The sequence below is a fragment of the Astyanax mexicanus genome, chromosome 18 (genome assembly GCF_023375975.1).
Source record: "Astyanax mexicanus isolate ESR-SI-001 chromosome 18, AstMex3_surface, whole genome shotgun sequence".
Taxonomy (NCBI): Eukaryota; Metazoa; Chordata; class Actinopteri; order Characiformes; family Acestrorhamphidae; genus Astyanax; species Astyanax mexicanus.
This window is the reverse complement of record NC_064425.1, coordinates 4,128,197-4,151,457: the sequence shown is the minus strand read 5'-3', so window position 1 is coordinate 4,151,457 and position 23,261 is coordinate 4,128,197. Positions and strand designations below refer to the sequence as shown.

The 23,261-nt window shown below is 36.4% G+C and overlaps 1 protein-coding gene across 5 annotated transcripts in view; it reads left to right on the top strand.

The window, feature by feature from the left end:
• The window catches only part of ncam1b (neural cell adhesion molecule 1b), a 201,144-nt gene extending 180,918 nt beyond the window's left edge, over window positions 1–20,226 (top strand). For 3 of the 5 annotated variants that reach the window (XM_049466816.1, XM_049466815.1, XM_049466814.1), the window contains 4 exons: window positions 13,368–13,563; window positions 15,218–15,334; window positions 17,456–18,061; window positions 18,279–20,226. In XM_049466816.1, coding sequence (XP_049322773.1) covers window positions 13,368–13,563; window positions 15,218–15,334; window positions 17,456–18,061; window positions 18,279–18,396 — 1,037 coding nt within the window. In that variant the 3' untranslated portion in view covers window positions 18,397–20,226. The remainder of the gene's footprint in view (window positions 1–13,367; window positions 13,564–15,217; window positions 15,335–17,455; window positions 18,062–18,278) is intronic. The other 2 variants (XM_049466818.1, XM_049466817.1) reach the window with 1 other exon arrangement.
• The last annotated feature ends 3,035 nt before the right edge of the window (window positions 20,227–23,261 follow it).

Here is a 23,261-nt window from a genome sequence, read left to right as displayed (position 1 = left end):
AGTGTGCTTTATTTCATTTCACTTCTGCATCTGCATTATCTCAGGCAAGGCATGCTCTCAAGTCAGTCAGTCACAAACTCGTTCCTGCACTGAAAAAAAAAAATTGTGCATAAAATTTTATTTTAAAAAAGTTTAAAAACTTTCTGCATTTGCTTTATTTAAGTAAATTAAATAAATAAAATATATCAACTCAGTTTCAAGACTTAAATGTTACATAGAGTAAATAAGTGAACTGAACTTCAGTCAATCCTTTCTTTTAGTAAACTTTACTTCATTTCTGCATACAATATTACCTAATTACAATTACTTCATTTATACAATATTACACAAATAATTTATGATACATAATATATTATAATTCCTGAAATTTAAATATTATTAGTTAAAACACCCATTCAATTATTTACATAATCTCGGGCGCTGAGTGGTCCAGCGGTCTAAAGCTCTGACACTCTGACACTCATGCAGCTTTACCATCAAGCTGCCGGCGCTCAGAGGGAGCAAAATTGGCCCTGCTCCCTCCGGGTGGATAGATGGCGCTCTGTCCCCACATCACTCCTAGGGTGATGTCCACAGCACAGGGCGTCTGTGAGCTGATGTATCTGAACCGAGCCGCTGCGCTTTCCTCCAAGCGCGCTGTGATGCTGCTCGGTAATGCTGCATCAGCAGCAGCTCAAAAAGAAGCGGTGGCTGACTTCACATGTATCAGAGGAAGCATGTGCTAGTATTCACCCTCCTGGTGTGTTGGGGCATTACTAGTAATAGGGGGAGTCCTAGTGAGTGGGTTAGGTAATTGGCCGTGTAAATTGGGGAGAAAATGGGAAAAAATAAATAAATAAAAGAAATATATATATATATATATATATATATATATATATATATATATATATATATATATATATATATATATATATATATATATATAATCTCAAAGATTTATTTTGTAAACAGACCAAGTCTCACTGTCTCAACACATGGATGGCATGTAATACATTCTTTTTATTATACTGTTGAGACAGTGTAATATGTGTGTTTTAACTAAAAATATTTAAATTTCAGAAATTATAATATATTATGTATCATATTTTATTTGAGTAATATTGTATAAATGAAGTAATTGTAATTAGGTAATATGGTATGCGGAAATGAAGTAAAGTTTATTAAAAGAAAGAATTGACTGAAGTTCAGTTCACTTATTTAATCTATGTAACATTTAAGCCTTGAAACCAAGCTTTAAATGTTACATAGAGTAAATAAGTGAACTGAACTTCAGTCAATTCTTTTCTTTAGTAAACTTTACTTGAAAGTCTTGAATCCGAATTGAAGTTACTTAAATTTATCTGAAATTAAATTTACTTAAAAAATGCAGAAAGTCTGCTTTGTTAGTATATAATTTTTCATTTATATTACCGTATTTTTCGGACTATAAGGCGCACTTAAAAACTTTTAATTTTCACAAAAATTGACAGTGCGTCTTATAGTACGGTGCGCCTTTTGTATGGATTTTACCCGTCAGGTTGTAAGGAGCAGTAAACACACACTCGGTGCAGCGTTATACAGAGTTTCAGTGCTATACAGAGTCCAGAGCCATGCAGCTCCGAGGCTGGAGCAGCAATAGCATTAGCTAGCTTATTCACTGTTCAGAGATCAGTATTATCTAAATTATCTAAAGTAAACACACACTCCGTGCAGAGCCGTGCAGCTCCGTGGCTGGAGCAGCAATAGCATTAGCTAGATGCTAACCGCTAAGCTAGCTAGCTTTTTCACTGTTCAGAGATCAGTATTATCTAAATTTAGTACTTTTAATACTGCTGGAGCAGTATTATTAGAGTTAGATGCTAATCGCTAAGCGTTCACCGTTCAGAGGTGAGTTATCAGCCTGTAAGTCTGTGCTGCTTTGCCTGGCTAGCATTAGCTAGATGCTAAGCGCTAACTCTCTCAGAGGTGAGTTTTATCAGCCTGTAATCTGCTTGTTTACCGTGTTAAAACAAGCTACGGGGGACGAATCGCTAGCTAATATCTCACTGTCTTACCAGAACACGCAGGATTACTCAGTGTAACGCTGTCGTTTAAGTTTGGGTTAACTTTACTAGTTTAGGGGACTAGCTAGCGTGCTAGCGGATAGCTATGCTAACGCTGGTGCAGCAAGCCTTAGTGGACATCTGGAAATCTAAGCTTACTGTAAATAAACTGAAGCACGTTACTCACCCAAATAAACAGTTTTCAGGAGAGGAATCTGTGTAGATTAATATCCAGCACTCGTTTGACTTTGAAAGAGCTAGATTTGTATACTGAGACGCTCCACCGGCACCCGTGGGGGAAGGGAAACATGGCGCCACCCCTGTTCACTTTGATATAGGCACCCTTTCTAGTGTCACTTAACGCGCCTTATAATGCGATGCGCCCTATGTATGGAAAAATACCAGAAAATAGGCGTTCTTTGATAGTGCGTCTTATAATACGGTGCGCCTTATAGTCCGAAAAATACGGTATCTGTCCTGAAGACTCTAGATTACAGTTCTAACCACAGTTTAGGTTCTTCCCAGAGATTAGAACAGATCTAAGGCACTGTATTGTTTATCTAATGTAAATTCTGCTGTTCGGTTTGATAATGGTGTTATTTCTGTATTTACGTAACATTTAAGTCTTGAAACTGAGTTGAAGTTACTTAAATTTATCTGAAATTAAATTTACTTAAAAAAGGCAAATGCAGAAAGTTACAAAACTTTTTTTAAGTAAATTTTACTCATCATTTTTTTTCCAGTGTGAGTCCTTCTGCTCAGGCCCAGGTGCCGCAGTCATCAGTCATGTGGAGTTGTCCCGGACTGCGTTTTCCTCTCTGGAGAACTATTCCTCACTCAAAGTGCTAAAGCTAAAACAACAGCACTGCTCTGTAGAGTTTTTAGTCTTTTTTAGTCCCATCCAGACTCTGTTCTGTTGCAGCTTGTGAAGGGTTTGCTAATTAGACGACAAGTCTAATCAGGTGTTTTATAGTGAGAGAAACAGGAGACTGGATTGGCTGCTCTGAAGCAGCGGTTCTCAACCTTTATAAGCTGTGACACATCATCGCCTCTCAGCTCACACTGAAGCCCCCCGGAGCAACCATCTTCATTTTTCATGTGGTGCTTCATGCTGCATTTCTGCCTCTGCTGCAACTCCTGGCCTGGAACTCGCTTCTTCTAATTATGGCTTACAGTCAGCACTGCAGGCAGCTGTTCAGTACCAGTGTTAGCTGTGTCCTTACGTCATTAAAGGCTTAAGTAAATGATGTGGGGATGGTTGATGCTGCAGTTGGTCTGCAGGTTTAGGTTCAGCAACAGTATGTGCTGAAAGAATGAGGTCAGCTGACTCTACCTGAATATACTGAATATAGACCAGGTTATTCCATCACTGGATTTTTGTGAAAATTGTGAGTTCAGGGTTCAGGGAGCATGAGATCATCATTTTCACACATGGATTGAGAGAGAGTTCACCACAGAGTCCAGATCTTAACCTCATTGAGAATCTTTGGGATGTGCTGGATGGAGAAGAGCTGCTTTGTGCAGTGGTCAGACTCTACCATCATCAACGCTGCTGCAAGATCTTGGTGAAAAATTAACAAAATTAATGCAACACTGGATTTAAATAAATCTTGTAACATTGCAGAAGCTTATTGAAACAATGCCACAGTGAATGCACCGTACTGCAATCAAAGCTAAAGGCGCTCCAAACAAAAACATTAGAGTGTGTGACCTTTTTTTTTTGGCCTGGACATGCTGCTTATGTTATGTAGGCAGTGATTTTAAGGAAGCAACTGATGTATCCTTCCTGAGACATTGATAACCCACAGTTATCTGCACACAAGAGAAAAAACAGCACTATGAAAATGAAAGGGAAAGAAAATAGTTTAAACGACAGGTTCTGGGTTAGCATGTTTGTTAATCTGCTGCCATCTCAAGCATTCACATGGAAGACACCAGCACTATGCCATGGTCAGCTGCATCACCATGGTTGGTGTGGCACAGTGGATAACACCTCCACCTGCTAGTGAGCTACCACTACACCAATAAGAGTCTTTAGGCAAGACTCCTAACACTACACGTGTTCACTTCTGTAATAGAAACAACCTTGAAGGTCAATTTGGATAAAAATGTTACCTAAATGCCGTAAATGTAAATGTAATCACCATACCTAACCCCGAATGAAAATGTATGGAATCTCTAGAACCTGCTAACAGGCCTACTCTGCATTAAATGGATTATTGCTAGCCATTAGGAATCCCTACATCTCCATGCTTATGTTGTCTTGCATGTTGTGTTACACATGCATTACACACTATGTCATTATGCGTACCTCAATAAATAGGAGTTGCCTATTTAAGTCTAAATTTGTCAAAATGGCAGCTGCCTATTTTGCCTATTTAAGTCTAAATTTGTAAGAATGGCAGCAATAGAGCAGGCAAAAAAGGGTAAAACACAAGATATCCAAAACAGGTAGAACAGCTAGGCAAAAAAAGTCTAAATAACAAAATATAGGGTCGACAATGATAAACAAGGTCAAGGCAAGAGAGTAGAGGAAAAATACAAAAACGAGTCGGTAACAAAAGAGAAAAACACAAAAGAAACGCAAGGTAAAAGAGCTTTAGTTCAGAAAAAACAAGGGGTGTATATACTAGTAGGACCAGGTGTGTGTAATTAGAAGCTTGGTGAGTTAGATCGCCAAAGCCTCACATGATCAGCAATGTCCAGGAGGCCTAGTGTACTTGGAGTCTTTAGTGTGTGTAGCAGAGTTTACGGCAACGCAAGGACTGACACCAATACAATAAATGTAGATTGGTAAAGAAAATAATTAATTTAAAATCAAAATCAATTTAAAACAAATAAGAAAAGTAAATGAAATAGTTAAGTGCTCAAATCAAAAAAGGTAATAAAAATATGTGAAAGCGAATATGTAATATGTAAAAATAAATGAGTTAATAAGTGGAGTTTCCATGTAGAAATGTGTTGCAATAACAAGAAGTAGGGCATTTCTAATGACGTCACCACAAAGCCTTGTTATGCTGCTCCACATGTGTGATCATGATCTATAGGCTACTGAGGAGAACCCGGCCTACTTCAGCTGTAGCCTAGGCTTTGGAATGCAGCTAATGCAAAGGAACCTAATATGCATTTCATAGATTTATTTGGAGGAATGTGTGATTTTGTTTGAAAAACTACTAGTTAAAAAAAAACAGGTCCAAAACAGCTGCTGTAATTGGAAGTTAAAATACAGCTCTAGAAAAAATAAAGAAACCACTTCAGTTTCTGAATCAGTTTCTCTGATTTTGCTATTTATAGGTTTATGTTTGAGTAAAATTAACATTGTTGTTTTATTCTATAAACTACAGACAACATTTCTCCCAAATTCAAAATAAAAAATTGTTATTTAGTGCATTTATTTGCAGAAAATGAGAAATGGCTGAAATAACAAAAACAAGTTTTAAGAGTTCAGAAATCAATATTTGGTGGAATAAATCTGTTTTTTCATGTTCTCCTCCACCAGTCTTACACACTGCTTTTGGATAACTTTATGCTGCTTTACTCCTGGTGCAAAAATTCAAGCAGCTCAGTTTGGTTTGATGGCTTGTGATCATCCATCTTATTCTTGATTATATCTTAAGGTTTTCAATTTGGTAAAATCAAAGAAACTCATCATTTTTAAGTCATTTATTTTTTTTCCAGAGCTGTATTTATTAACAGAATGCAAAGGAGGAAAGTAAACCATATAACCCATATACATTTCAGTATATAATGAAACCATGCTTAATATGCTATCTTGTCTCAGGACAAAAAAATTGCCACACAAAACTTACTCACTTTGTACCAAAAAAAAGGAAACCTGGCCTGATTAAGTGAGGATTTTTATCCATCGCTTTCATGTTAGAGGGAATTTGATTACATGCTGAGTTTATGGCACTCCTCACACATTAGTGCTAATCACGACTGAGCAGCACAGTCAGCTGCTGCAGATCACTTCCTGAGATATGGCAAGTAATGTTATTAATACAATAACAGTAAATACTGTGTGTGTTAGTGGGAATAATGCATGCACTTAGTGCTGTCGGTGATGGAGGCTAGACCAGGCTCTGATTTCTGTGAATGTGAAGAGATCAAAATATTACACATTGTCAAATTACCATTTGAGAAACATATTTAAAATGATACTATGCACAAAAAATGAATTTTCCAGCTTGTCCTGGCAGGCTAAAATGGTGGGCTTTCTTACAAGCTTATTGATTGGTCTCTGCTTGTGGTGAAACCAGCAATTTGATTGAGCAGACGGCGTGTTGAGCGTCACAAACACCTCCAGTCATTTTTCACTGATGACCAGTCCTCTCGTTTATAATGTCTCTGTCGAGGTGACGTATATAAACTTTGTCGTTTCAGGGAAATACAGCATTACAGATACAGATCACTTACGATTGACAATTTTTATTATGTTTTTTTTTTCTAGACAAAACATAAAAATGGTTTGACAAAGAAAAGATAATAATGTGACAAATGATTCAATCACACCAACAGAAACAGTCCAACTGGAGAAAGAAAAAAAACACAACAAAACAAGCACACACTCAAAAAACAAAGGGGAAAAAAATAATAAAAAAACCTACTGAAGACCCACTGCTCTAATATTATCTGTAATATCCACTTGTCCTATTAGGATACAGAAGTGACAAAGCACTATTACGTAGCGGTTTGTACCACATAGCTTGTTTTAACATGGTTAAAACACAGACTACACGCTGATAATACTCACCTCTAAACAGTGAAAGAGCTAGCACATTTAGTTTGGTCAGGGGCTAATGCTTATGCTGCTCCAGCAGTGCTAGCTGGGGTTAGCAACAGAGTACAGTTCAATATATTCTCCTCTAAACATTGAAAGAGCTAGCACTTAGCGCGCTTTGCAGGTAATGCTAATAATCAATCAATCTACCTTTATTTTAACTCGGATGTACATTGAGGGCAGCCCTCATTTTCAATGTAGCCGAGCATTTACAAAAACAGGGATTGACATAACAGAGAAAATAAAAGGTAAATTTAATTATTGTAAAATATCAGTAAATAAAATATAAAAATCTATATAAAAAAAATATATAATAATAATAAAAAAATATAATAAAAAAAAAATAATAAAAAAATAATGATTATAATTAAGTATGGTTTAATTGACAAAAATTAAAATCAAGAGAAAGGAAGACTAATACAACCAAAATGAACAAAAATAAAAGCAATAATAATAAAAATAGTAACAACAATAAAAGAAAATCAAAATAAGATAAAAAAGCAAAAATACAAAACTATTAAAATAATAAAAATAATAATATAATAACTATGAGAATAATAATAATAAAAATAAAATGAAAATAAAATAAGGAAACATAATTAAAAAATTAAAAAAAGGAAATAAAACTAAAAGAAGAACTAAAATAAAAGTTAAGGATAAATAAGATTGAGTAAAACAGGAACAGGCTGTCTGAAGGTGGTTAGATATTAATAGTTTAAAATGATTGAATAATGCTCCAGCCTTAGTGCTGGAGAAACTTTACTGAAAACTCACCCTTATAACTCTGTACTTCAGCAGAGTGGCTTTACTGCTGCTTAATACCTGACTGGTAGAATTCATTAATAAGGAGCACCGGATTATAAGAAGCTCTGACAATTTTTGGAGAAAATTAAAGGATTTTAAGTATGCATTATATATATATTTTTTATTATTGTATAGAATTTAGCTTAGGATTTCCACAATTACCCCCAAGTTGAGCACTAGTGTCACTAGAGTGAGGGAGAAAATGTGGCTCTTTTTGTTCTTTCCCGGCCGCTCTCTCTCACCAGTCTGGTTTATTATCACCATCGCATGCTCTGCATCCTTTAATCTCAGCTCACTCCTGCCACTCTTCTCATTCTGCACTCCTCCTTAACCTCACTTACTCCTCTTTTTCTTTAATTAATTTCCAAGCTTTGTTTCTGTGTTTTGACGTATGTTTCTCTCTTGTTTTTTTTCTCTTTCTCTCTCTCTTTTTCTCTTTCCCCATTTCCCTGTTTCCCTCTTTCCCCCCTTCTTCTTCTTCTTCTTCTTCTTCTTCCTCTCTCTCTCCGTCCGTCCTGTGTCATTGTGGCTGGTCTTGGATGCGGATGGATCATCACATTCCCACGCGTGCAATATATATATATATATTTTTATATTTATATTTTCTATGGAACCCTTGCTCACTTTGCTTTCCTGCACGCATGCAATCTCAATATTTATGTGTTTGTGTATTTCTGACGCACCGTGTTTGTGTATATGTGTGTGTGTGTGTGTGTGAATCCCAGTCACACTTGGCAGCTCCTCAGTGACTTGCACCTGGCTGTTGACGCTGCTGTCTCTGTTTCTGGTGCTGTTGCTTTGATAGAATAGAGCGGTGGAAGCGGTGTTCTCATGTTGAGAGCATCCTGCCATTCCTTTTATCCATTTGCTGATAAACCTGAGCCTGACAGCGTGCATTAACAGAGCTAACTTTAGGAACAGCTAGCTATGTTTGAAATGAACACGTGTACAGTACCAGTCAAACGTTAGGACACACCTGAATGAATGTATTTCATGTGTTTTTTGATCATTATAAACATTTTTTAATCTAAAAGCTTATTCTGAAATGTGTGAAATTTGCTTCTAAAAGACAAAATGATATTTTACAGTGTCTTCAGGCCTTCTAAGAGTCTTGATTTAGGCCAAACCCCATTTTTGTTCAGTTTAATTCAATTCCAATTTAATTATATAACACTTTTTACAATACAATTTGTCACTAAGCAGCAAGCGAGCACCACAGAAATGTCAATAATTGTATCTAATGTAAGGAAAAACTTCTTTACATTAAGAGGAAGAAATCTTAGTAGGAACCAAGACTCTTACCCCTTGTTTTACAGTGTCATTCTACGCTTGAAACCAAGAAACCCAAACACCAAGATTTTGAGCAGCGTTTAGTGTTTAGGGTCATTGTCTTGTTGAAGGATCCAGCGTCAGCGCTTTAACTTCAACTTTCTCACTGATTCTTAAACATTGATGTTCAGAAACGATGCAAAGAAGGGAAAAAAATTGCAATTGTCCACATTAACCCTTTCACATAATTGAATTCACAGGGAATGTACAGGGGTTGGGCAATGAAACTGAAACACCTGTGATTTTAGTGTGGGAGGTTTCATGGCTAAATTGGAGCAGCCTGGTGGTCAATCTTCATTAATTGCACATTGCACCAGTAAGAGCAGAGTGTGAAGGTTCAATTAGCAGGGTAAGAGCACAGTTCTGCTCTAAATATTACAATGCACACAACATTATGGGAGACATACCAAGTTCAAAAGAGGACAAATTGTTGGTGCACGTCTTGCTGGAGCATCTGTGACCAAGACAGCAAGTCTTTGTGATGCATCAAGAGCCACGGTATCCAGGGTAATGTCAGCATACCACCAAGAAGGACCAACCACATCCAACAGGATTAACTGTGGATGCTGTAAGAGGAAGCTGTCTGAAAGGGATGTTCGGGTGCTAACCCGGATTGTATCCAAAAAACATAAAACCACGGCTGATCAAATCACGCAGAATTCAATGTGCACCTCAACTCTCCTGTTTCCACCAGAACTGTCCGTCACCACAATCAATTATTGTAGTCTAAAACCAGGTGTTTCAGTTTCATTGTCTGACCCTTGTAGATCAAGGGTCAGTCAGCTTATCAAACTAATTTTGTGTTCCAATAATTACTGCTGCTGAGCTAGAGATCCGTCAATATGTTTTAGAAGACTGTTTTTTTTTTTATTTAATATAATATAATGAAGTTAGCATCACTTTAAAAAGGGCTTTTAAAAACTCTTTGCTTTGTTTAAAACTGGCAACTCCCAGCTGGATCAATGTGTCTAAGCCAAGTGTTGTCTCTTATCATTGGGAGATAGCAGGTTTGATCCCTGGTGAGATCACAGTTAGGGATGTCCCCCCAGTCTTTCTTCAATCTCTCTGGCTTCTTTTGGCTTGAAGAAATCCCATCCTAGCTTTCACTCTTCTAGCTCTGGTAGCATCACCTATAAATATATATATGTGTGTTTTTATACCCTCCAACAACTATTTGCTATCTAGAGCTCAGCATATGTGCAACTTCGTTATTCCTGTTGGAAAGCATCCCAGAAGGCTGCTCGTGAAGATAATGCTTAAGAGAATGCAAATAGTGAAGTTTAAAGCTGTTAAGAGCACTTAAAAAACGACGAGTTTCTTTGATTTTACCAAATTGAAAACCTCTGGAATATAATCAAGAGGAAGATGGATGATCACAAACCATCAAACCAAACTGAACTGCTTGAATTTTTGCACCAGGAGTAAAGCAGCATAAAGTTATCCAAAAGCAGTGTGTAAGACTGGTGGAGGAGAACATGCCAAGATGTATGAAAAAAAACTGATTAAAAACCAACCAGGGTTGTTCCACCAAATATTGATTTCTGAACATTTTTGTTACTTCTGCCATTTCTATTTTTTTCCAAGTAAGTGCTTTAAATAGCAATATATTTATTTGGAATTTGGGAGAAATGTTGTCTGTAGTTTATAGAATAAAACAACAATGTTCATTTTACTCAAACATAAACCTATAAATAGTAAAATCTGAGAAACTGATTCAGAAACTGAAGTGCTCTCTTAATTCAATCTAGAGCTGTAGAATCTGACATTTGGTAACTTTTAACATTAATTTGAATTTAATTTAAGATTTTTTGCTCCCTGCATAACTCATGAAAACACATTGTTTTCACCTCTAAAAGGTGAGAAATAAATAAAAATAAGCATTTTACATTCTATAAGTAGAAGAAGTGTCCAAACGTTTGGCTGGTACTGTATACAACTGTTATACAATGCAACTTTTCTATTTGGCGTAGTGAGCTGTGTGTGTGTGTGTGTTGTATGGAATTAAAGAAAGTGGCAGAGACACTAAACTCTAAAGTTTACAGGATTTATTGCATATGATTCTGCTTATCTGTACATATATTTTTAACAGTCTTAATTTTCTCACTGAAAAATCTGTATAAAATTGTACATTGTATGATCTTAAAGGAAAAAACGACTTTGTAACATCATCAGAAAAATATAATTTGATTAGATCTGCAACTTGAAGACTGTTGTGCTGTGAACTTGCTGCAGTTATTACAGAGATTGACATGTATTATGATCACAAACAGAACTATTGTTTTGCTTATTTGGATTTATTAAATTCTTGTTTTTTTTTTTACATAAATGTCTCCCTGTTGTCCTTTCCTTATAATGTCTGTGGAAGTCCTTTATTGTGTAATTAATTACATGAGAACAGTGTGTTAAATGTGTCAGCACACTTTTTTTATTTTATTTTATTTAAACCTGTAAATGTATTTATGTTATGACAGTCCAAGTCATCGTCTTGTTAGTTGTTGCTGGTTTTTGCAGGTGAGTAAACTATTTTGCGCTACAGAAAAGAAAGAAAGTAATACTTTTTCTGCATTTTGCTCAATAACAACTAAGTGTAAATGGAATCTAATGAGGATTTGTGTTGTTCTAATTAGTAACAGTAAGTGCTGTCTGATGCTGCTTTCCACTAACAGATGGAACTGTGTGATCTGTTAAAGTTAAAACTGTAACCTCCAGCCTTTTTCATAGAGGTTCTGGGAGGTATAATCTAATCAGGCTTTTAATGATCAGTCGTTTAATGATCTTTAAAAAACACAATTCATGGCTAAAAAATTAAATTTACTCATTTTAATAGAGAGGCTTGAGCTGTTTGGTTATGAACCAACTCCAGAATATCAGGATATTTATCTGTTTTTCCAAAACTTAGATGAATTCTAAGCTTAAATAAGATTTATCATATAAAACATTAATTATTATTATTATCATCAGTTTTATATAAATAGCATAAAATGTGGTCTTCAAATGGCAATATTATATTGTTTATTGCAATTATTTCTGGGACAATATATTGTCCAAAAAAACAGATTATCGTGGCAGAACTACTATTACTTTTTATTATTTTATTTCTAATTTTATATTTTTTATTGTCTCACTTACAATTTACAAAGCCAATTACTCAACCCACTCATTAGGACTCCCCCTATCACAAGTGATGCCCTAACAGCGACTCGGTTCTGATACATCAGCTCACAGACGCAGCCTTGTGCTGATCCACATCACCCTAGGAGTAATGAGGGGAAAGAGCGCCATCTACTGTACCCACCCAGAGAGAACAATGACTAATGTGCTCTATCAGGGCTCCGGCAGATAATTTTGCAAGCTGCATAAACGGGATTCGAACCAGCAATCTCCCGATCATAGTGGCAGCGCCTTAGTCCGCTAGACCACTCAAAGTCCCAGGAAAACATTTCTATCTCTTTAACTTTTAATGAGCCATACTTCTGCACTGACAGAGTTGATGTTCAGCTGTATGATAATCAATTTACTGTAAGGTGCATTATCAATGAACGTCTATATATATAATAAGGATTGCACCAGATTATAAGGTGTGGTAAAAAAAAAGTCAAAAACAAGTCAAATGAGCGCTGGATGTTAATTTGCACAGATTTACTCCTGAAAACGTTCTATTTGGGTGAATAAAGCGCTTTCATTTATTTACAGTAAGCTTAGATTTCCAATATTTTAGCATGATTAGCAGCAGCGCTAGCTGCGGTCAGCAGCCGGATAGTGCTCTGATAATCCAGGGCGCTATCAACTAGCGGTTTGACCTATGTAATGCTAATACTTCTCCAGCCTTAGTGCTGGAGAAACTTTACTGAAAACTGACCCTTATAACTCTGTACTTCATTGGAGTGGCTTTACTGCTCCTTAATACCTGACTGGTATAATTTATACATAAGAAACACCAGATTATAAAGCTCACTGATGCTTTTTGGGACAATTTTAAAAAATGAAATTTTAGGTGCACCTTATAGTGCGAAAAGTACAGTAGTTGACTGTGTTTCTCTGGTTTGCAGCTGATTATACAATCATAGGTTATATCTTTTTAGATATTAAGAAAAAGTTTAATGTAGTGCTTTTATGATCAGTATATATCCTCAGATCTTCTAACTAAAGCCTCCTACCTAAATTCTTGCCTTGATTCCACCTGTTAAAACTACTTCTGGTTCCATGTTTTACTGGAAAAGCAGCGTCGCTGTATAGATTCAGGTTTTACCTCAGACTTACCCCCGCGTCTGTTCTACTCATCCAGTGCTGATCAGTTGTTTGTATAATCCTGGTAGTCACATGAGTAGAAATAACTTGTGCTTAGCTGACTGTAGTGCGTGCATTAAGCATGCATCTCCTCCGTGCTTGAGTCCGGGTGAGTGATTCTCTTCTTCTCTCGCTCTCTTCTTAAGAATCCATGGAGGACGGTGCAGGACTGAACACAGGGGTCATTGTTGGGATCCTGGTGCTGGTGTGTGTGCTGCTGCTCCTGGCTGTGGATGCCACCTGCTGCTTCCTCAACAAGTGTGGGCTGCTCATGTGTCTCTGCGGAAAGCCCAAGACGGGTGCGAAGGGCAAAGACATGGAGGCTGGCAAGGCTGCGTTCGTGTAAGAAACTGTGGTTTTTGTTTTTAGAACAGAATAGTTTTGCCATTTTTATGCCATTTTTCTGTTACTCCAGATGTAGTCAAATAGCCTAAGCATCATGTTTGCTTCTTTTACTTGTAGAGTGCAACATATATCTAGCTAACAAAATTCAAAAATAAAAGTTAATAGTAGCAGAAGCTATCCTGAAGTAGTATAGTAGGGTCAACATACATTTTTACAATATGAAACATGTTAAAATACTAAATACTAAATACTAAAATACTAAAAAATAGTTACACCCTGAAGGAATCTTAATGAGTAGTCATGCCTTGCATACAAACATTCACACAAAGCAATCCAGACTGTTCTTTCCAACCCAACCCACTCCCCCTATCAATAGTGATGCAACAAAAGACTTGAGACTTTGAAGGAGATTCACCTTCCAGCAAGACGATGACCCTAAACATACAGCCAGAGCTACAGTGAAACGGTTTAGATCAAAGAATATATTTATGTTTTAGAATGGCCCAGTCTTAAATCGCATTAGGTTCTGTGAAAAGAGACGTGAAAACCGCTGTTCACAGACGCTCTCCATCCAACATGGCTGAGCTTGAGCTGTTTTATAAAAGAAGAATGGAGCAAAACTCTCATTCTCTAGATGCGCAAAGCTGGTAGAGACAAACCTCAAAGCACCTACAGCTGTAATTGCAGCAAATGGTGGCACTACTGATACTAAAAGTATTGATCACACTTTTCAGATTTTTATTTGATAAAAAAATTGAAAACCATGTATCATTTTCATTCCACTTCACACTTATGTAACACTCTCCGTTTGTCTGTTAACTTAAAGTCTCAATAAAATACATAAAAGATTTTTCCCAAAAGATTGAAAATGTGTGGGATGTTGTTGCACACTTCACCCCTCAGATTATATCACTAGGGATCTCTACGACTGCATGCTAAAACATGCGTTTCACATTTAACCCTTGTGTGGTGTTCGGGTCTGTGGGACCCATTTTCATTTTTCATCAAATGATACAAAAAAAATATCTTTTCTAACTCAAACTCATTGGCATTGGCTCATTTTTTATGAAAAACATATATCAAAACACATTTTCGATAAACACACACTGTACACCCCCCCAACCATTTATATTACATACAGTATGTTTGGCCAAGGGCTAATAAACATTGCTTCATTTGTAAATTTGAAACTAAACAAATTTTCTACTCATATCTTGAGTTTAATTCATTTTCTTTTACATTTTATTAAAAAACGAATAAAAAAACAGAGTAGCACTTTTTGAAAGAAATGTAACATAAGAAAGGTAAAGGGCAAATATTAACCATGTAAGCTGTTTATATTGCTTGCAGTTTAGGTGAAGCGAGCATGTGTAAAGCATTTTAATGTAAAATTGCTTAATTTTGCTGAATTAAATACAAGTAACAAAGTAAACGAGTAACAAAAATATGAACACCACACAAGGGTTAACACACTACTTCTATATGTGTAACTTAAATATTCTGAATAGTATTGCAATCCAACACTTCCTTCTGGGTGCAGCTGTTTGATTGTAATGGTTGTAAATTATTACAATCGAATCCCATTATGGTCAGTGTCTGAAAAAGACCACTCAGTGCCCTGTGATGACCTCATGTGTCTCCCTCCTCACAGTAAGGACGATTCCAAAGAGCCCATTGTGGAAGTGAGGACTGAGGACGGGCTCACGGCCAATCACGACGCAGGAGGGCACTCTGAGCCCAACGAGACCACACCCCTGACAGAGCCTGAGTAAGTGTGGTGTGGTGTGGTGTGATGTATCTCTACAGTACGGTGCTTTGTGATTTTTAGGAGCCTGAACTGTCACCATACACACCATACACCCATATACACACCATACACATACCTCACTGTTCACTGTTACCCACACATGCACACTACATCCAACACCAAACACCACGCCCTGTATGTTAACAGTACAGCTATACTGTGTGTGCCATCTTAATATACAAAAAGCCATTGTCTGTTAAGTACTGGTACATTTTCATTTGATTGTTGGTTTTTTTTTTATTATTTAATTCCTTTTTTTCATTTTCTTTTTTCCTCTTGATTTTTTTTGTTCTTTTTATACTTATTGTAAGAACCAACTGCAAATGCAGGCAGTTTTATTAGTCCAAAAACACAAGGCAAAATCGTAGTCAAGGACAGGCAGGGATCAAAAAAACAGAAATAACAAACACTATAAGTAACACTCGATAAGACACGTAAGGTGTGACGATATCTCGCAACTGGAAACAGTGAGAGAACCAGTATAAATAGTCCATGTAATCAGCTGATGTTCCACAGGTGTGTGGGAGGGGGCGGAGACTGCTTATTAGTACTCTGGAGAGGCTGATCTTAAAGGTACCCAGGGATGGGTTTATTAAAGTGTATTTGTATGTATATATGTTTAATAAATGTATTAAAATAGCCCTGTTTTTTAATCACAGTTTTCATGCATCTTGGCATCATGTTCTCCTCCACCAGTCTTACACACTGCTTTTGGATAACTTTATGCTGCTTTACTCCTGGTGCTAAAATTCAAGCAGTTCAGTTTGGTGGTTTGATGGCTTGTGATCATCAACCTTCCTCTTGATTATGTTCCAGAGGTTTTCAATTTGGTAAAATCAAAGAAGCTCCTTATTTTTAAGTGGTTTAAGTGTTTTTTACAGAACTGTATAACTAAAACAACAGTACAGAGAGATAATGTGCTGAAAATCACAGAAAATAAGCAGAAATAATCTATATTATATTATATAACCTAGATTATATAATATTATATTTTAGAAATAATCCAACCAGTCTGTCTGGCTCTGGCAAACTCACTGAGATAATATTTTTTTATCATTCTGATGGTTGATGTGAACATTATCTGAAGCTACTAGCCCGTAGCTTTGTGATTTTTTTAATGCACTGCAGCCAGACACTCCACTGGTTAGATAATGGCATGAATGTGCAGGTCCACAGACCTTCCTAATAAATGAATTCTAATAAATGAATTCTTCCAGAACCAAGTACAATACAGGCAAAATGATTCAAATTTTCATTTCATATTTTTTATATTTCTACAAATATGTGAGAAATGTCGATGTTATTTATTTTTTATTCAGTTTATTCATCAAACAGCTACTAAAGTTTATTTTACATTCATTTTAAAGCGAGTCAAAACCATGCAATCACAATATAAGTGTATGAAATCAATAGAAAGACAGTTTCATGTTCTTAATTTAGAGTTTTTTTTTATGAGAATAGAAATCAGCTTCCTTCAGCCTTACAAACAAACATTTTTTTACTTTTTACTAAACAAAGTGCAGAAATAACCTTGGTATATTTGTGCAAAATATGAAAATCAGTTCCACATTAAAACAGACGCCTATATAAAATATATACAAAATACAAAATATATACAAAAAGCTATGTACATTTCACTATATCAGAGTCTAAGTCAAGCGGCATTGACCAATAATGTTTGCATATATATAGGGAAGTTTCAATATAGTAGAAATTAGATACTGGAAAAAAAACTAATAATAATAAAACACACAAAATAAATGATATTTTTATTACTTTCTTTCTTTTTCTTTGCTCGTTTTTTTTTATTTCATTGTTTTTCTTCTCCCATGATTTTTTTTAGAGCAACAGCTCCCCCTTGTGTTCATAGTTGACCCATCAAGCTGGCACGAGTATCGATCAATACTGTATTTATTCTAACATCAGTATTGCGAATGCCTGCGGTGATCACGTGTCTCTCCCTCATTCTCTCCCTCTCTGTGTTTCGATCACCCTCGTATGTGTCTCTGCTCTCTCTCTCTTTCTCTCTCTCTTTTTCTCTCTCTCTTTCTCTCTCTCTCTCTCTCTCCCTGCTTCTCACAGGCGACTGGCCGAAGCCGCGGCCACTGTGGTGGACTTGCCCTTATCAATGGCCACAAACTCAGACACAGTTACCGACACCTTTGACCTTAGCCAGAGCAGCCCCGTTAGCGAGAGCACCACCCTAACGTCCAGCCTCACGGCTCCGCCCCCTGATCCCAGACCTGCCCTGACCACAGGCCCTGAAACCAGCACCCCTAAAAGCTTCTCCCAGCCTCTTTCCCGCTCCCTGCTCTCCTCCGATGTTCCTTTGGTGGACCTGGCTGATCCTTTACCTGTTCAAATCCCAGAAGCCCCTTCCAACCGATCAATCCAGGCAGATTCTCAGATAACATCTCCTGATTTCACCAATCAGGAGCCTCCTTCTCCTAGTCTTAGTTTTAGCACAGAAAACACACCTAAAGAACCAGAGAACGATGCTGAAGAACTAGAGACGAGCCTGTTACAGAATTCACACGAACCCGTCCCTCAGAAAGTCCCCTCAATGAACCATGAGCTCCATCTAGATGAAGGAACCCCCCAGGCTTCAGAAACACACCTCCCCCAGGATGGCCCCGGGCACGCTCTGGGCACAGCTGGCTCCAGCGGCCCATCTGCTCCACTGAACGAGTATGGACCTCTCTAGATGTTCCGTAGATGTCCTTTTAGAGTGTCTGCATGTGCATGTTCTTGTGTATCAATCACCCATACGCACCCATACACATACGTCTGGTTTTACTACACTTTTCATTCCATTCGTCCACTTGTGCCGTGCTCATCAGTGCATGCCGTTCCTCACTCGTTCTTGCATATAAATCCTTCCTTAATGAAATGATCTCCTGCACAGGAAAATCCACGAAGACGAGTCGAGCAGGTCTGAAGACGAAGATTTGAAGAAGCTCCAGTCGGAAGCAAAGTCACCCATCGCCCTCTCGCTGGCGAACGACGTGGAGAGCAAGGCGTGATCAGAGCTGGCGAGCTCTGAAAGGAAAAAAAATAAAAGAAGAAGAAGAAGTGGTAGCGTCGCGGAAATGAACACAGAAACGTTCACTCTACAGTGCCCTTAACAAAGCTTTTATTTATTTAATTTTTAATTTTTTGTCTGTTTTTTTTTTTTTTTTCGAGCAAAACGAGTGATGAGTTTGAGAAAAGTGTGAGAGTTTTGTTGCACATTCTTGAGACTGGAGTGTACGGGCGTACGCGATAAATAAAAAAAAAATGCGCCTCTTTCCGTTTCTCGTTCGTTTCCGTTGAAAAGTTGAAGTTATAAAAAGATGAAGTTAAACCTCAAGAAGAAACTGCTAATGCTGAGGCTGAATTTACGAGTTTGTTCTGTTGAATTCAGATAAACACGACAGAGAGTTCGTATCGCATTCAGACTCCTCCCAAAATATCTCTCAAAAGAAAAAAAGAAGGGTGTTTTATTTTGTTACTTTGTTTCTTTGTTTGTTTCTTTGCTTCTTTGTTTGATTTTTTCTGGAACACGGAAAACACGGGGCATTCAGGAGAATTTACAGCACGTGTTCATATACAGTATGTTCATATATATAAAATGCTCTAGACATTATATTTTATTTTATTTTATTTACTTGCTACATTGTTGAAATGTAAATGATTGCTCCTATTTTTTTATCTTGAGTCTCTGGAGGGCTAGTCTTGTTAAATAGTTCGATTGTATATTTTATTTACATTACGCATTTTATTCTTTCTTTCTTTCTTTCTTTATTTCTTTCTTTTTTTTTGTAACACACGCAGATGTTAACCGATGCACTCTCTCTCTTTCTCTGTGTGTGTGTTATATCTTATCATATTTAAGCTGGTAAAAGAGTGAAAAAGAGTGATCTTCTTCTCTGATCTTCTTCTTTTCGGCACCTTTCATACAAAAAATGACCAGATAACTTTGAGCTGACCTTTTCTTTTTTTTTTTTTAGATTTTTCTTTTAAATGTCTATTTTTATTTTTATTGTTTTTCACAATGAACTTCTGAAAAATAGAAATTTTAACAAATATCAGCTTTTTTTTATTATTATTATTTTTTTTTTTCGTTTTTTCGTTTTTTGAACCCTGCTTGTAAAGCGCAGATCCTGACTCTTTTTTATACTGTGTACCTCTGAGGGGGGGTTTGGGTGGGAGTGGGAAGAATACAGAAGTTTGTATTACACTGTTAATGGCGAGCTTGTGCACTGTGATTGTGTATTTTATGAGTTTTTGAAAATATCTGCATAGCTTGATGGTGATGGGTAGCTGATCTTTCCTTTTTACATACAGTACCATGATGTAAACGGATAGCTATCGTCGGCTAGCCGTGTAGAACAGGGCCGTGCAGACACTTCTATTACTCCTTAAGGTGTTTTTACTCCACCTCTCATTGCATGACCGTCTGCTAGGTGACAGTTGGCAGGTCTGATTTTATACATGCATGCCCAGAGCTCGGTGTCGGCCTGTGCGCAGGCTCGTGAACAGATTATCACATTGGTCGTTTCGTTGGTGTTGGGCGTTTTGGAAAGCGTTTTGTCTGACATCATATCAGTGAGATATTCAGACTCTGGGTCACGCATCAGAGAAACGTGTCTCTCTCTGCCCGACGTCTGTTTATACAACCGACATTCAGTATAACGGCAGCCAGTCTAACCCAGCAGTTATACCTCGTATCTCCGGGTCGGGCTCCTCTGATGAAAAGTGAAGGGGAACAGAACAAAGAACAGCTGTGCTTTAATTTGTCAAGCGTCAAAAAGAACATGTCATAAAAGTTGTGTTGTTTTAACACATTTTGATTAAACTAATTAAAACATTAAGGCCTTCGGTTTCTTCTTATGATTATTCACGTTTCCTCTTTTCCACACTTTCCACACAAGCTCTAACAGGATGGAATTAGTTCCTCTTTTATGGGGGTTTTTATCCTCTGTGATTTTATTCCTGTCCAGAACGACCGTGTATGTGTTTTTCTTAGACATCCTCTGAAAAAAAAAATTACAGGCTGAATTATCTTCTGTTTTTTTTTTTGCTGAACTCCTTGGTCCTCCGGTAATTTTAATCCCGTCCAGACCAAGGTTATAATAGTTTTGATTTTTTCATTATAGTTTAATTCTATTTAATTTTGACCTTGCCTCCTCCAATAGCAGGTTTGCTAGTTTTCATTAGTTTTTATTTTTAGTTTAGTTTTTATTAGTTTTAGTATTAGTCTGGGTTATTTCTGAGGTTCAGGATTCAAAAAGGTATCGGTTTTTACTCAACAAAATAAACCATTAAAAAATATATATATTAATTTACTGTGAAACGACCAGCTGTCCACAAAAAATGCATGTAATACTGCTGCTTAAAATGGGCAATAGACTAGAACTCACATTAACATAAAAATAAAAATCCATGAGCCATGAGACACACACATCACACCAGGGAGAAAAACATGAACAGACTCAGAAACCCAATAAACTCTACAGGTTTTACTCATTTTTACCAGAATTACCAACTCAAAAATGCTTTTTAATAAATAAACAAAGACGAAAATCAATTACATTCTACCTATAATTTCAGTTAGTTTGAGTTAGTTTTATAAACACAAAATTTGAGTTAGTTACCGTTTTCTTCTTTTAATTACAGTTTTTATTAGTTTTATAAGTTAACGAAAATGTTTTTTTCACTTTCAGTTGTAGTTATTTCGTTCGTTTTTGTTAACGATAATAACCTTGGATGAGGTTTTGTCACCTTGCATTTAATAAAATAGCTATTTGTCCACTGCCGCGCACCGTATTTACATTTTGGGCGCACGATTTCACATGGATCCACATAAACACAACAGCGAGTGGAAATGGAGAAGCTACTGAACATGATGTCATGTGACCGAGAAAACCAAAAAGCTCACTGGTCCTCCTGTTTTTTAATTGCAGTTTGGATGCAGGAGTTTTTAGTGTGAAAATATAGAGCAAAAGTCACAGACGCCCCCTGAGAAAGTAATCCTGTCCAGATGGGGCTTTAAACTGTTTGTGTTGCTGCAACTTTGTTTGTAAGAAATTGATGCAGTGTCTCATTATCTCAACTTGTGTTCTCAAAATTTGGGCTAAGTATCAAAATCACAACTTGTTTTCTCAAAATAATGACTTAGTGTCTTTGAATTTGGACATATTTTGGACAAAAAGACTTATGTTTCTCTAAATGTAGACTTTTTCAGATTATACACTTACAAATAATAGCTTGTTAAAATAATGAATTATTTTCTCTTTGGATTTGAAAAACAAAACATAAAAAAAGGCTGGACATTTTCTCAAAATCTGGGCATCTCAAATTAAATCGTAGTTTGTGTATTTTTTACTTACCTACTTACTTACTTATTTAATTACTTACTTACTCGCTCATTTATTTATTTATTTATTTATTTATTTCAAAATGTTGACTTTCCTTAAAAATATTTAGTATCCCTAACAAATTACTGTAATTCATTTACATTATACCAGGTAAAAATACATAAAAAAATGGTTGTCATTATGTTCCAGATATCTGAAGGAAACAGAAATTGGTGAGGAAAAAGTGATTTATTTCCCCTCTATGTGGTGAGAATGGGTTTTTAGAAATGAGCTCTACATAAATCTCTCCAGTGTGAGCAGTGTGAGTATATTTCCATTACATTCTCACTTATTTCTGAGTGTTTCTGTTTACCTGACACAATGTAATGATTTTGCTATTTATAGGTTTATGTTTGAGTAAAATAAACTACAGACAACATTTCTCCCAAATTCCAATAAAATATTCTCATTTAGAGCATTTATTTACAGAAAATGAGAAATGGCTGAAATAACAAAAATGATGCAGAGCTTTCAGACCTCAAATAATGCAAAGAAAACATGTTCAAATTCATACATTTTTAAGAGTTCAGAAATCAATATTTGGTGGAATAATCCTGGTTTTTAATCACAGTTTTTATGCATCTTGGCATCATGTTCTCCTCCACCAGTCTTACACACTGCTTTTGGATAACTTTATGCTGCTTTACTCCTGGTGCAAAAATTCAAGCAGTTCAGTTTGGTGGTTTGATGGCTTGTGATCATCCATCTTCCTCTTGATTATATTTCAGAGGTTTTCAATTTGGTACAATTAAAGAAACTCATCATTTTTAAGTGGTCTATTATTTTTTTTCCAGAGCTGTATGTGCTGTAGACAAATACGATGTCCTGGTAATTACGCTGAATGTCCAACAGATGGCGCCATTTGATATTAGAAAGGAAAATGTTAACTTCCCTACACATTAAATACACACTACTTTTGACGGTCTTACATCTAATAGACTGATATTCTACAGTGTTTTAGAGGATTTTTATTTAATTTTGAAATATATATTATATGAATAAGGTTAATCCCTGTCTGGGAATCTGACCCTAAATGCTCTTCTAAAATCTGAGACTAAAAGCACACCAGACTAATACAGTTTATCACAGAAAGCCCAGCTAATTGTTATATACTGATATACTGTTGTTACACTGACTGGGAGAAGTGCAGCATTTTGATATGTGAATATACAGCTCTGGAACAAAAAATAAGAGAGCACTTAAAAATGATGAGTTTCTTTGATTTTACTAAATTGTAAACCTCTGGAATATAATCAAGAGGAAGATGGATCATCACATACTGCTTAAATTTCTGCACCAGGAGTAAAGCAGCATAAAGTTATCCAAAAGCAGTGTGTAAGACTGGTGGAGGAGAACATGTCGCCAAGATGCATTTAACTGTGATAAAAAAATAATAAATAATTATTTTTCAGTCATTTCTCATTTTCTGCAAATAAATGCTCTAGTGACAATATTTTTATTTGGAATTTGGTAGAAATGTTGTCTGTAGT